Source organism: Hypanus sabinus, chromosome 19 (genome assembly GCF_030144855.1).
Source record: "Hypanus sabinus isolate sHypSab1 chromosome 19, sHypSab1.hap1, whole genome shotgun sequence".
Taxonomy (NCBI): Eukaryota; Metazoa; Chordata; class Chondrichthyes; order Myliobatiformes; family Dasyatidae; genus Hypanus; species Hypanus sabinus.
In genome coordinates this window covers 68,746,229-68,763,070 of record NC_082724.1, presented here as the reverse complement: position 1 = coordinate 68,763,070, position 16,842 = coordinate 68,746,229, and the positions used below count along the sequence as shown (strand labels likewise).

At 42.4% G+C, this 16,842-nt stretch overlaps 1 protein-coding gene across 1 annotated transcript in view; it reads left to right on the top strand.

Annotated features, from left to right (window-relative positions):
- The window catches only part of mon1a (MON1 secretory trafficking family member A), a 63,636-nt gene that overhangs the window by 37,064 nt on the left and 9,730 nt on the right, over nt 1–16,842 (top strand). The window contains exons 2-5 of the mRNA XM_059944607.1: nt 410–555; nt 2,242–2,694; nt 10,835–11,600; nt 15,570–15,717. Of these exons, the coding sequence (XP_059800590.1) occupies nt 429–555; nt 2,242–2,694; nt 10,835–11,600; nt 15,570–15,717 (1,494 nt within the window). The 5' untranslated portion in view covers nt 410–428. The remainder of the gene's footprint in view (nt 1–409; nt 556–2,241; nt 2,695–10,834; nt 11,601–15,569; nt 15,718–16,842) is intronic.

Below are 16,842 nucleotides of genomic sequence, written 5' to 3'. Positions count from 1 at the left end.
AGGGCACAGCCTCAGGATAGAGGGCATCCATTTAAAACAGAGATGTGGAGAAATTTCTTCAGCCAGAGGATGTTGAATTTCTGAAGTTTGTTATCACATGCAGCTGTGGAGGCCAGGTCATTGGTTGTACTTGAGATAGAGCTTGATAGGTTCTTGATTGGACATGGCATCAAAGGATATGGGGAGAAGGCAAAACAGTGGAGCTGAGGAGGGCAAATAAAAGGATCAGTCATGATTGAATGGTGGTGCAGACTTGATGGGCCAAATGGCCTAATTCTGCTCCTGTGTCTTCTGTTCTTATGTGATGTGCTCAGCTTCTAGCTCAGGAGACCTGGCCCCTCCAGGCATTATTATTTAATTTAAATAGACTCTGCTCATTCCACCCAATTATCTTTTTGCTTGCTTCCAGTCAGCTAAGGAGTAAGAACATGGAGGCTGATGTTCACGATAGGAAAGTATCCTGGGAAGTCAATGGCTCCCTTGTTCCAGTTGAGCTGCAGCGTGGTAGCAGGTCAGAAAGTCCCACTCCAGGTCTGGTGGAAGGCACGGAGCCTGGTAAGTCATCCTTATCTAGAACTGAGGAAAAAAATATTCTCTGTCTTCTTCTCTTACATTGCTTAAGTGAGAGTATTTAAAGTGGGAAAGTCGTTGCATTGGGGCATTTCCACTCTCAACCTCAGAAGTCCAGGTCCAGTGGTGTGAGTAGTCATGACAAGCTGGGGTCTTCCTTGGTTGCAGTGGATAACCGTGATGTCTTCAATTCCTTCTCATGCCTGGAGCATTGCAGGGCCACCTTCCTGGTCATTGGATCTTACTGTACATATCGTCTGCCAGAGCTGACTTCACATGCTCGGACAGGCATGACTTTAACTCACCAGGGTATAAGCCCCAGTGGCTACCCTCGCCCAGTTTACTGCCTGTTGAAGTTGTATATCAGGGTGCAGCTGCCGTTACATGCAAGTAGCTACTTAGAATCACAGGTAAGAGCTGAGTGTCTGGTGGGGAACAAAGGTGATTGAGCTGCCCCAGATTGTACACAACAAGCCCTTTCACTCTTTCACCGGCTTCTCCTCCCCAAGCACTCCATACACCCCTTTATTTAGTTACACAGCTTGGTAACTGCTCCAATGAATGCCTACACTGCCTAATTACACCCATGTCATCAAGTAACCTCCTAATCCATCCCTCTTTGGGACTATGAAAGGAAGCCAGAGTACCAAGAGGAAACTCACACAGCCAGGCAATACAAGCTCCTTACAGTCTGCGGTGGGGGAAAAAAAAAATCATCTGTTAAAATTCTGCTTTCCAAGTGTGGGAGATTTAAAGGTAATTTATTTTATACTTGCCAGTGTTACACTTCTGCAAAAGTTGACAAAATAATCTAATGTTAAACCACAGATCATGCTGTATCATACTTCCCTGCAGCTGCTGGCGGGGATCTTGTAAACCTTAGTGCATTGAGACATGGGCTTTGGAAAATACCAAAACCCAGATGTTGATGTATTTTCTGCTGTGCACACGACCACAAGAAACTGCAGGGAGTTATGAACAGAGCTCAGCACATCACAGCATCACCCCACCCTCTATAGATTCTGTCTACACTTCTCACTGCATCAGTAAAGCAGCGAAGACACCACCTACATTCTCTTTTCTTCCCTCCCCATCAAGCAGAAGGTATGAAAGCACATCCCACCAGGCTCAAGGACAGTTTCCATCCTGCTAGTATGTTGATTAACTTGTTCTCTAGTACAATCAGATGGACTCTTGACCCTCACAATCTACCTCGTTATGCACCTTATTATTTACCTGCACTGCCACTAAACCTAGCAGAGGAAAACTGATTGGTGAGGGAGGGTGTGATTGCACTTTGAATAGAGATGGTGGGGGTCTCTGAGGATGGATATTGCTTTCTTGTGCCAACGCTCCTTGTAAATATGCTTATTGATGGGGAGGGCTTTTCTTATGATGGACTGGGCTGAGTTCACTACTTTTTGTAGGCTTCAGTGCATTATTATGAAAGAATTTCTTGTTCCAAGTGCCTATTGTTCCATGCAAATCATGTGAGCATGATCAGATTATTATCTGTTATCTGAGAATGATTGTATTGTAGGTTAAAAATCTTTGAATGCTCTAAAAGACGACTGAAACTCAGTCACATAGACATTGTTCATGCTTAGCACTTATCAGTGAGGAGATGAGTAGGAGAATGAATATAAGTAAACTGCTTATTCCTTTATCTAGGTGCAGGGCAGGAGAGTGCAATGTTTGTCCACACAAGATCCTACGAAGACCTAACTGTGGATGATGAAGTGAAGACATGCCTGGACAGTGTGGAGAAGGAAGGCAATGAACAATCGCAAATCGAAGAGATCAGTAAAGATTTTAAACAGCTGAGCACCCAGCTGACTGGTGTGGCGATGGATGTGAACAAGGAGATGGGAGACAGTGATGCAGATGGTGAGGTGCTGTCTGAATGCCCTCGCAGAGAATCGGTGCTGAGTGACAAGGAGGAGGACATCACGGCCGACTCGTGGAAGCAACACCGCAAGCATGTATTTGTCTTCAGTGAGGCTGGGAAGCCAATATATTCTCGTTATGGGACAGAGGAAGCCCTTTCCTCCATGACAGCGGTGATGGTAGCACTTGTGGCTTTTATTGAGGCAAGCAAAAATGTGATCAAGTCCATCCATGCAGGTCTGTTTGATTTCATTTTCTTTTTCTTAGACCATAAGACCACAGAGTCAAAGTTCAAAGTAAATTCATTATTAAAGTACATATAGGTCACCATATATAACCCTGAGATTCATTTTCTTGCAGGCATATCATTGAATCCAATAACCGTAATAGAATCAATGAACTAACAGGGTGGACAACTAGTGTGCAAAACTGTGCAAATACCAAAAAAGAAGAAATAACAATAAGCAATAAATATCAAGAACATAAGATGAAGAGTCCTTGAAAGTGTGTCCATACGTTGTGGGAAGATTTCAGTGATGGGGCAAGTGAAGTTGAGTGAATTTATCCCCTCTCGTTCAAGAATCCAAAGATTGAGGGGTAATAACGGTTCCTAAACCTGGTGGTATGGGTTCTGAGGTCCATGTACTTGCTAACTGTTGACAGCAGTTAGAAGAGAGCAAGTTACAGTTATTAACAGCCAATAGAATCTACGCATTAAAGGCTAATAACACGTCAGAATTAGTATGTCAGATAGCTGCTATCCTCTGCTGTGCAAAGGGTAGCTATCCTCTTCAAAGTTCAAAGTAGTTTTTTATCAAACTACATATATACAACCCCAAGATTAATTTTCTTGCTGGTATTCATGGGCATTTGTAGGCCCTGTATGTAAGTGTAATTACGAGGAAAGCATTGCAATGCCTCTGTTTTCTTAGGAGTTTATGAAGAATCAACATGACATCTAAAACTTTGGTAAACTTCCATAGGTGTGTGGTGGAGAGTATATTGACATGTCACATCATAGCCTGGGATGGAAGCAACACTGCTTTTGAACGAAAAATCCTTCAAAAAGTAGTGTATTCGTTCCAGCCCATCCTCCCCAGCACTGAGCACATCTACAAGGAGCACTGTCACGGGAAGGCAGCATCTTTCGGCAGAGTCGCCACCATCCAAGTCATGCTCACTTCTCACTGCTGCCATCAGGAAGAAGATGCAGGAACTTCAGAACCCATACCACCAGGTTTCAGAATAGTTGCCACCCCTCAACCATCAGGCTCTTGGGGATAGCTTCACTTGCCCCATCACTGAACCTTTCCTACAGCCTATGGACTCACTTTCAAGGACTCTTAATCTCATGTTCTCAATATTTATTGCTTATTTATTTATTGTTATTATATTTTTCTGTTGTATTTGCACAGTTTTTCTTTATCACATTGGTTGTTAGTCAGCTCTGTTGGGTGTGGTCTTTCATTGATTCAGTTATAGTCCTTGAATGTACTGAGCATGCCCACAAGAAAACCAATCTCAGGGTTGTATGTAGTGACGTATATGTCGTTTGATAATAAATTTACTTTGAACTTTAAATAAGCAATAAGTATCGAGAACATGAGATGAAGAGACCTTAGGTTGTGACTCCATTGGTTGTGGGAACAGTTCAGCATTGGGACAAGTGAGGTTGAGTGAGGTTATTTCCTCTGGTTCAAGAGCCTGATAGTTGATAACTGTTCCTGAACATCGTGGTGTGGGTTCTGAGGCTCCTGTACCTTCTACCTGTTGACAGCAGCAAGAAGACAGCAAGACCTTTCTTGCATGAGTTGACTGAACCATATCAGTAAGCCATCCTTGCCTGGACATTACCTTAACTTTTGCCTAGCAGTAACTCCCACACAGGTGCATTCATACCCATTCATTTGGATAAGGGGGACAACTGAGGGAATTTGTTGTTAAATTTTCTTAATTTGTGGGATATGGCTGTTGCATTTATTATCTGTACTTACAGGTGTGGGGAGCCTCTGATCATTGTTACATCTTTAGCATTTCTTTATTTTAGTTTAATTATTTTATTTAGAGAATAGCCACTTTGAGCTCTTCGAGCTTCACTCCCCAGCAACCCCGACAACCCTGATTTAACCATGACCTAATCACGGGGCTATTTATAATGACCAGTTAGTTTACCTGGTACATCATTGGACTACGGAAGGATACTGGAGCACCCAGAGAAAACCAACACTTTCCACGGGGAGGACTTACAAACTCCTTACAGAGGACGCCAGGATTGAACTTCGAACTCTGACACCCCAAGCTATAATAGCGTCATGCTAACAGTTATGCTACCGTGGCACCTACAACAATTGGTTGATTGAATTTAAACTGCATAGTTGCTATGGTATGCTTTGACCTTGAAAGACAGAAGAGTAAAGTAGTAAGAATATTTTTTTCAAAGTAGAGTCACAGAATTGTGCAAAATTTAAATGGGCCTTTGTCCCATTTGCCTATGGCCTGGATAGAGTGGACATGGAGAGAATGTTTCCTAAAGTGGGAGAGTCTAGGACCAGAGGGTACAGCCTCAGAATAGAGGGACATTCCTTCAGAACAGAGAAGAGGAGGAATTTATTTCATGCGAGTGAACTGTGGAATTCATTGCCAAGGATAGATATCAAGGCCAGGTCATTGGGTATGTTTAAATCTGAAGTTGATAGATTCTTGATTTGTAAGGACGTTAAAGGATATGTGGAGAAGGCAGAAAAATGAGGTGGAGAGGAATATTAAATTAGGCATGTTGGAATGGCAGAGTAAATGTGATTGAGTGGCTTAATGCTGCTCCTATGTCTTGTGGTCTTATGCTGAACATCATGCTTAAATATAATATCTTGTCTACATTAATTTTATATCTCTGTACACCCTGATCATTGAAGTATCTACAGAGATGTCATTTGATTTTATTACAATTCCTGCCGCCTCTTGGAATGACCTCCAAAAATGTCAGCAACTCTTCGTGTGAAAATTATACCACTCAGATATTCTTTACATTTCCATACCTCCCACCCCCATCTTAAACTGACATCCTCATGTTTTAGACATCCCTCCAAAGCGAAACGGACATTGTTAACCTGCCCTGACTGTGCCTCAGGTAATTTTACATACTTGTATCATAAGACATAGGAGCAGAATTAGGCCATTCAGCCCATTGAGTTTGCTGTGCTAGTCCATCATGGCTGATCCCGGATCCCACTCAACCCCATACACTGCTATCTCGCCATGTCCTTTGATGCCCTGACGAAATTTCCATCTTAAGTATATCCACAGTCTTGCACTCTAGCGCAGTTTGTGGAAGGGCATTCCACACGTTCACTACTCTCTGGCTAAAAAACTTCCTCCTTTACCTCTGTTCTAAAAGGTCGCCCCTCAATTTTGTTGCTGTGCCCTCTAGTTTTGGATCCCCCTCACCACAGGAAACATCCTCTCCACATTCACCTTACTTAGTCCTTTCAACATTCAGTAGATTTCAATGAGATCCCTCCGCATTCTTCTAAATTCCAGTGAGTACAGGCCCAAAGTTGCCAAATGCTCCTCATATGTTAACTCCTTCATTCCCCGAATCACCCTTGCGCACCTGCTCTGCACCTTCTCCAATGACAACACATCCTTTCTGAGGTATGCGGCCCAACACTGTCGACAATACTCCAAGTGCAGCTTGACTAGTGTCTTATAAGGACACTATTATATTCCTTTAAGGAATATAAAAGTGGATAAGTCTCCGGGTCCTGACAGGATATTCCCTAGGACCTTGAGAGAGGTTAGTGTAGAAATAGCAGGGGCTCTGACAGAAATATTTCAAATGTCATTAGAAACGGGGATGGTGCCAGAGGATTGGCTTATTGCTCATGTGATTCCATTGTTTAAAAAGTGTTCTAAGAGTAGACTTAGCAATTATAGGCCTGTCAGTTTGACGTCAGTGGTGGGTAAATTAATGGAAAGTATTCTTAGAGATGGTATATATAATTATCTGGATAGACAGGGTCTGATTAGGAACAGTCAGCATGGATTTGTGCGTGGAAGGTCATGTTTGACAAATCTTATTGAATTTTTTAAAGAGGTTACGAGGAAAGTTGGTGAGGGAACGCAGTGGATGTTGTCTATATGGACTCCAGTAAGGCCTTTGACAAGGTTCCACATGGAAGGTTAGTTAGGAAGGTTCAATCGTTAGGTATTAATATTGAAGTAGTAAAATGTATTCAACAGTGGCTGGATGGGAGATGCCAGAGAGTAGTGGTGGATAACTGTTTGCCAGGTTGGAGGCCAGTGACTAGTGGTATGTCTCAGGGATCTGTACTGGGTCCAATGTTGTTTGTCATATACATTAATGATCTGGATGATGGGGTGGTAAATTGGATTAGTAAGTATGTAGAAGATACTAAGGTAGGTGGCGTTGTGGATAATGAGGTAGGTTTTCAAAGTTTGCAGAGAGATTTAGACCAGTTAGAAGAGTGGGCTGAAAGATGGCAGATGGAGTTTAATGCTGATAAATGTGAAGTGCTACATTTTGGTAGGAATAATCCAAATAGGACATACATGGTAAATGGTAGGGCATTGAAGAATGCAGTGGAACAGAGTGATCTAGGAATAATGGTGCATAGTTTCCTGAAGGTGGAATCTCATGTGGATAGGGTGGTGAAGAAAGCTTTTGGTATGTTGGCCTTTATAAATCAGAACATTGAGTAGAGGAGTTGGGATGTAATGTTAAAATTGTACAAGGCATTGGTAAGGCCGAATTTGGAGTATTGTGTACAGATCTGGTCACCGAATTATAGGAAAGATGTCAACAAAATAGAGAGAGTACAGAGAAGATTTACTGGAATGTTACCTGGGTTTCAGCACCTAAGTTACAGGAAAAGATTGAACAAGTTAGGTCTTTATTCTTTGAAGCGTAGAAGATTGATAGAGGTATTTAAAATTATGAGGGAGATAGATATTGACGTGGATAGGCTTTTTCCATTGAGAGTAGGGGAGATTCAAACAAGAGGACATGAGTTGAGACTTAGGGGGCAAAAGTTTAAGGGTAACACGAGGGGGAACTTCTTTACTCAGAGAGTAGTAGCTGTGTGGAACGAGCTTCCAGTAGAAATGGTAGAGGCAGCTTTGGTATTGTCATTTAAAGTAAAATTGGATAGGTATATGAACAGGAAAGGAATGGAGGGTTATGGGCTGAGTGCAGGTCAATGGGACTAGTAAGTGTTCGGCACGGAATAGAAGGGCTGAGATGGCCTGTTTTTGTGCTGTAATTGTTGTATGGTTATAAAGCCTCAGCATTATCTCCTTGTTTTATATTTAATTCCCCTTGAAATAAATGCCAACATTGCATTTGCCTTCTTTACCACAGACTCAACCAGTAAATAAACCTTTTGGGGTCTTGCACAAGGACTCCTGAGTCCCTCTGCATCTCTGGTGTTTGAACTTTCTCCTGTTTAGATAATAATCCACACCAAAATGCATTATTATAAATCTCCCAACATTGTATACTATCTGCCACTTTTTTCCCATTCCTTCGATTTGTCTAAGTCTTGCTGCAATCACATTACTTCCTTAGCATTACTTATCCCTCCACCTATCTTCATATCATCTGCAACCTTTGCCACAAAGCCATCTATTCCATTATCCAAATCACTGATAAACAGTTTGAAAAGCAGCAGTCCCTGAGGAACACCATTAGTCACTGGCAGCCAACCAGAAAAGGCCCCTTTATTCCCACTCTCTGTCTCTTGTCTGTTGGCCATTCCTCCTTAAAGTGCCAATATCTTTTCTGTAATGCCATAGGAATGTATCTTTTTAAGCAGCCTCATGAGTGGACCCTCATCAAATGCTTTCTGAAAATCCAAGTAGGTTACATCCACTAACACGAGGAAATCTGCAGGTGCTGGAAATTGAAGCAACACACACAAAATGCTGGAGGAACTCTGTGAGAAAGAGTACAGTCGGCGTTTTGGGCTGAGACCCTTTGGCAGGGCTGGAAAATAAAAGCTGAGGAGTAGATTTGAAAGATGGGAGGAGAGGAGCAAGAAACACCAGGTGAGATTAGTGAAACCTGAGGGGGGAAGGGATGAAGGAAAGAGCTGGAAAGCTAATTAGTGAAGGGCTGGAGAAGAGGACAGACGGCCATGGAAGAAAGAAAAGGGGGGAGGAGCACCAGAGGAAGGTGATGGGCAGGCAAGGAGATAAGGTGAGAGAGGCAAAAGGGGATGGGAAATGGTGAAGGGGTGGGGGAACATAACTGGAAGTTCGAGGACTCGATGTTCATCAGTTTGGAGGGTACCCAGATGGAATATAAGGTGTTGTTCCTCTAACCTAAGTGTGCAGGAGGACGTGGATAGACATATCGGAATGGGAATGGTAAGTTGAATTAAAATGGGTGGCCACTGGTAAATCCCACTTTTTCTGATGGATGGAGCAAAGGTCCCAGTCTACATCAGGTCTCACCGATTTACAGGAGGCCACACCAGGAGCACCAGGTCCAGTATATGACCCCAACAGACTCCCAGGTGGAGTGTCTGGTGCTCCTCCCCCTTTTCTTTCTTCCATGGCCTTCTATCCCCCTTCTCCAGGCTTGTATCTCCTTCACCAATCAACTTCCCAGCTCTTTACTTCATCCTTCCCCCTTCACGTTTTTCCCTCCCAACAGTATGCAAGTTGGTGTACTTATTGTTGAGGGTCAGCCACAGGGATACTCTCTACTATGTGACGTTCTCCCTTCTCTCTCCTGATGGTCACCCATTTATCCATCTCCTGTAGCCTTGCGGTGACTACCTCTCTGTAGCTCCTGTCTTATCACCTCTTCACTTTCCCTAACAAGCTGAAGATTATCGAGCTGCAGCTCCAGTTCCCTAACGTGGTCTCTAAGGAGCTGCATCTCGATTCACCTGGCGCAAATGTGGCCATTAGGGAGGCTGGGATTTAGGATTTCCTGGAAATCCTATGTCTGACACCCAGAAAAGAACACTGGCCCTGTAGACATACCCCCTTTTCTCTTGAGAGTTAAATAAGAAATACGGAATGAACTTAACTACTTACCTTCCCATGTCATTATATTATCTCAACCTCTTTTGATCCAGGGAAACAGATCTAGCCTACCAATTTCTCTTGATCGCTTGCAGTCTGTATTCCATGATGCCTGTGTGCTCCCAGTCATCCCCAAACAGTTTCTGTCATTGTCACTGGAACCATGTAACAGCACTCTATACTGAAGGAGCTCTGCATATTTTCAACTAAGTTATCAGACTTTTTAATGGAAAGACCTTTATTTATTCTATACTTGACTTTAACTGAAGTGTCTCATTTCCTTATACAACCCTAGGAAGGTTTTTAAAAAGAAAGAGGGGAAAAAATAGCTTTCTTTGTAACAGTGTAGATCAGAACATACAGTGAAATGTTTCATTTGTGTCAATGACCAAAACAGTCCAAGGATGTGCTGAGGGCACCCCACAAGTGTCTGGTCCCAATTTAGGACGCCTGCAGATTACTAACCTAACTCTTCCATGTTTGGAACGTGGGAGGAAACCGGAGGAAGCGCGTGATCATGGAGAATTGCACTAACTCCTTATGGACAGCGGTGGGAATTGAACCCTGATTGTTGGCACTGTAAAACATTGTGCTAACTGCTGTCTCAAGATTTTAGCACTCCTTTTGCTAATAAAATGCCAAGAGAGGGGCATGGACCTTTAACAATGTTTGAGCCTTTCACTGGAGTTGCCTGTGTGTCTCATCTACTTTATAGTATTGGTCAAAGATGGGAAAACCAGAGAGGAAATATCAAGGGGTGTGAAGTCTTAATTTTCTGATAGCAGGACTAGCATCACTGTTGGACACATATCAGGAAAGATACAGCTTATAGAACCACTGTCCCACAGAGTCTGAGACCTGGTTTCAGTCCTAGCAATGGGTGCTGTCTGTGTGGAGTTTGCAGATTCTTCCTGTGACCATGTGGGCTTCCTTCAGGTGCTCTGGCTTCTTCCCAAGTCCCAAAGATACGGAGGACTGGCAGTTCAATTGGCCACTATGAGTTCTCCCTGATGTATAGGTGAGTGTAGAATCTGGGATTGTTGCTGAGAATGTGTGGAGAATATTTTTAAACAAAGGATTAACATAGGATTAGTGTTTTGGGGTGGTTGGCAGTCATTGCAGACTTAGTTGACTCTAGGGTCTCTTTCCATTCTAGGAGTCAAATCTCTCTATGGCTTTTAATTCTTAATTATGGGCAATCAATATACAACAGACATGAAGGTGTGCGGTCTTTTTCTCCATCTGAAATAGTTAAATGATAGCCCTGGATTGATACTCATCTGCCTTTCTCAGAATGTAGTGACTAAATTTGCCCTTTCTTTGACAGAGAATTACATGGTAGTTTTTATCCGTCGAAGTCCTCTGGTCCTCGTGGCAGTCACACACGCCCGCCAGTCAGAGCAGGAAGTGGCCAAAGAACTTCTGTATGTATATTACCAAATTGTTAGTCTCCTAACCTTAACGCAGCTCAATCGAATCTTTGAGCAGAAGAAGAACTACGATCTCCGGCGGCTGCTCTCAGGGTCAGAGAGGATAACAGATAATCTCCTCAATCTAATGGACAAAGACCCTAGCTTCCTAATGGGTGCTGTGCGATGCTTACCTCTGACTTCCTCCTTGAGGGATATGATTAGCAGCAGCCTCCAGCAGGCCAAAGACAAAAGTCTCGTCTTTTCCATTCTGGTCGCCCAGAACCAACTGGTATCATTGGTGAGGAAAAAGGACCAGTTTCTACATCCCATTGATCTCCATCTTCTCTTCAACCTCATCAGTGCGTCTACCTCCTTCCGAGATGGAGAGGTCTGGACGCCGATATGTCTACCCAAGTTCAATTCCAATGGTTTCTTTCATGCTCATATCTCTTACCTTGACCAGGCTAGCAGCCTGTGTTTGGTCCTCATCTCCACAGACAGGGAGCACTTTTTCCCCATCTCAAACTGCAAAAGTAAGTTCCTGGAGCGGCTGAAGAAGCGGAATACTTTCCAGATGCTGCTGGAAGAGCTGCAGACCCCATCTTACGGCATTTCACAGGTGGGGATTCCAGATCTGAGGCACTTCATCTACAAGTCAAGAAGCTCAGGTTTGTTCACGAGGTAAGAATGTTTGGTGCTTCTGAACCACTCGCTGGGCTGTTCAGGTTACAAAAGATAAAGAATTACTTGAATCCATGCAGCATGTTTTCTGGCTTCAAATGCTTTGGATCCAGGAGTGCTTGTCCAGAGATCCTCAAAAGTTGACCTACAAGTTGTTAGGGTAGATAAGAAGGTCCTCATTAGTTGGGAAATTGAGTTCAAGTCACGAGGTAATGTAACTCTAAACAGTACTTAGAATATTGTGTTTAGTTCTGGTCATCTCATTATAGGAAAGTTGTGGAAGCTTTAGGGAGGGTGCAGAGGAGATTTGTCAGGATGCTGCCTGGATTATGAGGATAAGCTTTGTGGGCTAGGAGATACATTAAGGACATCAAAGAGACTCTTAGATTGTGGATATTGCATTAAAGAGGAGGGCGAACATTGAAGGGAAATAAACAGGGCAACTTATTTTTTTACACTGAGTTCTAAGTGCCTGGAAGGGGCACCTGGAGTAGTGGTGAAAGCAAATTACGATCGCGGTGCTTAACAGACTTTGAGATAAGCACATACAGTACATATATATAGGGACTGAAAGGATACAGATCATGTGCAGGCAGAAGAGAGTTTAATCTGGCATTATGTTCAGTGTAGACATTGTGGGCTGAAGGGCCTGTCCTGTGCTGTACTGTTCAGTACTCTGAGGCAAGGCATACAGGATCCTTTGAATTGCTGCCTGCATTTTTCACCCTCAAACCTTCAGTTCAAAGTAAAATCATGTATGTACATGTCACCATATGCTACCCCGAGATTCATTCTTTGCAGGTATTTACAGGAAAATAAAGGAATATAATAAATTTATGAAAAACTATACATAAACAAAGACTGACAAATAACCAATATGCAAAAGAAAACAAACTGCAAAAAAAGTAATACTGAGAACATGAGTTGTAAAGAGTCCTTGGAAGTTATTCTACAGGTCATAGAACCAGTTCAGAGTAGTAGTGCTTAAAGTTATTAAGGATCCTGATGGTTGTAGGGTGTAATGGTCTTGAACCTTGTGATGTGAGCCCTAAGGCTTCTATACCTCTTTCCTGATGGTACTGGCGAAAAGAGGGCATGGTTTGGATGGTGGGTTCTTTGATGATGGATGCTGCTTTCTTGTGGCAGCTCTCCACATAAGTATGCTCAATGGTGGGGAGGACTTTGCCTGTGATGGACTGAGCTGTATCCTTTTCCGTTCCTGAGCATTGGTACTTGCATACCAGGCTGTCATGCAACCATTTCGGACACTCTCCTCTGTTCATTTAAAGAAATTTGTCAAAGATTTTGGTGACATGCTGAATCTATGCAAATTTCTATGAAAGTAGACATCCTGTTGTTCCATCTTGGTGATGTCACATTAGTGCTGGTCCCAGGATAGTTCTCTGATATGTTAATGTCAAGGAATTTAGAGCTACTGACCCTCTCCACCTTGCTTTCTCTAATGAAGACTGGGTCATGGATATTTGCCTTCTTCCTCCTTAAGTCAATAATCAGCTGTTTAGTTTTGCTGATATTGAATGAGAGGTGGTTGTTATGCTCAACCAGATTTTCAATCTCTCTCCCTTTATGTTGATTCATCACCATCTTTAATTTAGCCTACATCCGTGCTGATGATTTGGAGGGAGATTGAAAACCTGGTTGAGTGGTGCCACAGCAACAACCTTTCACTCAATGTCAGCAAAACCAAAGAGTTGATTAGAGCTTATAAAGCTGTTACCTCATATCTCCAATGAACCAGGTTCAATCCTGCCTTTCGGAGCTGTCTGTGTGGGGATTGCACATTTTATCTGGAAATGTGTGGATGGATAAACTAGGATTTGTATAGAATTAATGCTCATGCGTGTTTGATACTTTTCTTATGGACTTGCTGAGCCTTAAGACCTGTTTCTGTGCTGAACCAGCTGAATTTCAATGTCACCTTTCTGGGAGAATAACCTCTGAACAGCATGCAGCTTCTGGTCCTGATATAGTTTTGATATATAAGGTGAAAAAAATCCAGAATTGTAAAGAGATTACATGTCAAAATCTGTCCTTGGGTGCTCCACTGATCCACCATCACAATGCAGTTGGAGGACAGATTACAAAACCATACCAGAAGCATTACAAAGCAATTGATGCTGAATTACAGTGGATTCTGGTTAATTGGGCCATCGGTTCATCAGAGTAGCTGCTTATTTGGGAAAACTTAATTGGGACTGGAGATTGTTGCTGAACAGTTTCTATTTAGCAGCAGATGCATTCATATCATGTGGCTGTGCTTAAAACAAATAGTTTTTAAGTAGTGAACCTTGTGTGTGTTCATGTTCAAAAAGCAGTGATCTCTCACTGATAGTTGGCAAGAAATAATCAGTAAAACAGTTCAGAACTGTTTTGCTCACTGCAGTTTCAAGCATTCATGCTTGGAGATACCATAAATAGAATTGAAAAGAAAATAATTTATCTACCTCAACAAGTTAGGAACTATGAAGGATTTGCTGGTATCAACAATTATCTTGAATGTTATAGTGAAAATGAGGAATTGGAGGGTGCCATCATCAAAACCAGGTGTCTGCATTGACTTTGTTCGTTTAGTCAATCAAAAGAACATGGTGGCATACACTGGTTGATTCTTCCATTGGTAAATATTAGGAACTAATACAACATATTATAGTACTGTAGTAGTATTGGTTGCTTTCTAATGTGTTCTATATTTCATTTAAATACATAATTTGAATAATTTGTAAACAGTAGTTTGTCCTTTTTATATCTATTAACTATTTCCATGAAGCTTCGACTAATTGGATCAGCTGCTTAATTGGACCAAAATGTACTGGTCTCAATGTATCCCAGTGAAATGGAATCCTTTGCACATGTTTGGTGGAATTACTTTGGCACAGATGGAAGCCATTCTGCCCTTTAACAAGCAGTCTTTTCCGTGCTCTCCCCTTGCAGCCTGCAAATAATTCTCATGTATCTATGCAATTCCCTCTTTAGAATACTGACTGACCTGACTCCATCACTCCTCCCTGCCTTGCATTTTAATCAACACATACAAAATGCTGGAGAAATCCAGCAATTGTGGCAGCTTCTGTGGAAGAGAATAAACTGTTCTAGGCTGACACCCTTCCTCAAGTGTTCCTGAATTTTAAAACTATGTTCCCTTGTCCCTTGTGAGGAAAACATCCTCTTTTAAGGCAGCAACTATTTTGTACACCAATTGAATCTCACTTCTACTATACAAATGCAAAACAGTATAAATACTAGAATTTTAAAATTTTAAAAGTATAGCCTTTTTGGCCCAGTGCTACCCAATTACATCCATGTGACCAATTGACCTATTAACCTATACGTCTTGGAATGTGGGGGAAACTGAAGCAACCGGGGAAACCCACGCAGTCACATGGAGAACGTACAAACTCCTTCCAGACAGGGACAGGAATTCAGAGTGGGTCACTGACACCATGATAGCATTATGCTAACAGCTACCATGCCACCACCCCCCACCACTTCAGATGGAAAATATGAAATAAAAGCAGTATAGGTGAAAAATACTGAGCAATTTATCAACTTGAAACAGTATAGTCTGTCTTTATCCTCTACAGATACTGAGTGTTTCCGGCATTTTCCAAACCCATTCTTGACTCTTTTTTATTTCAAAGTCAAGTTTAATGTCTATGCGCGGGTGCAATGAAAAGCTTTCTAGCAGCTGGATTGCAGGCACATAGCATCATATTGGCAGTTTTCACGAGGGAAACCTAAGTTAAACATAAATCTTACAAAGATTAAGCAACCATTCCATGTTAATGCACAATGCACAGAATGGTCCAATGAAGACATTTTACTGAAATTTCCCAGGTGGTTACTTGAAAGAATTTTTCTGCAACTCCACACAAAGCAAAAGAAGCACCTGATCTTAAATTGTTTTGACAATTTTCCATTCAGTATGAAGTGTCTTGTTTTCTCTTGTAGCCCTGCAGTAGAAGCTCCATACACAAGTGTGCAGCAGCGGGAGAGACTTCTGGAGCTGTATCAGTATCTGTACAGCCGCATCCACAATTCTGCAAGGCCTCTGAAGTACATCTATTATGCAGGAGAACGGGAGAACCTTCTGGCATGGGTAAGGAATGAGGCTGGGATGCTCCAGATCAGTACAGAAGTGAGCTACTTGTGAAGTATCAGTGCTCTTCAAGTCTCCTTCCCATCTTGAATAAAACCACCCTTCTCTCACCATAGTCATAATGCACTAAACGGGACTTTTAGACCATCTAGTCTTGCCAGCCTATTCCTCTGCCTGGTCTCATCTACCTGCACCCGGATCATAGTGCCCCTTACCCCTTTCATGCATGTACCTATCAAAGTGGTACAATTAAACTCACATCACCCACTTCTGCTGGCAGCTAATTTGAATTAGAACATAAAGCAGTATATCAAAATACAGGCCTGTAGACCACCACGTCGTGCTGATCCTCTAAGGTCAATCTAATCCGTCACTTCTTCCATTTTTTAGTTCATCCAAGTGTCTATCTAAGAGTCTCCTGAATGTCCTTAATGTATTTGGCTCTAACACCACTTGGCAGTGCATCCCATGCACTCACCACTCTCTGTGTAAAATCTGCATCTGACAAACTCCTTGTACTTTCCTCCAAGCACCTTAGAGTTATGCTCCCCTACTTTAGCCATGTTCCTCTTGATACCTGTTGGAATCTTCTGATTTTTGCTAGATGACTTAACTGCACAGTGACCTAAATAGTAATTAAATAAAAGGCTTGGCCTTGGATGAAATGGTTGTTACAGAGGAAATTCAATAGGATATCAGTGCTGTCTGATCCAGGTTAGAGACCAGTGAATGGAAGGCCAGATCTGTAAACTGTTCTCATATACGGTGAGGACAATATGAGTGAGGTTGATGTTCTGGGACATGTTGATATTAAGGGAGAGGAGGTGTTGGAGTTGTTAAAAGACATTAGGACGGATAAGTCCCCGGGGCCTGATGGAATATTCCCCAGGATGCACCACGAGGCAAGGGAAGAGATTGCTGAGCCTCTGGCTGGGATCTTTATGTCCTCCTTGTCCACGGGAATGGTACCGGAGGATTGGAGAGAGGTGAATGTTGTCCTCTTGTTCAAAAAAGGTAGTAGGGATAGTCCGGGTAATTATAGACCAGTGAGCCTTGCGTCTGTGGTGGGAAAGCTGTTGGAAAAGATTCTTAGAGATAGGATCTATGGGCATTTAGAGAATCATA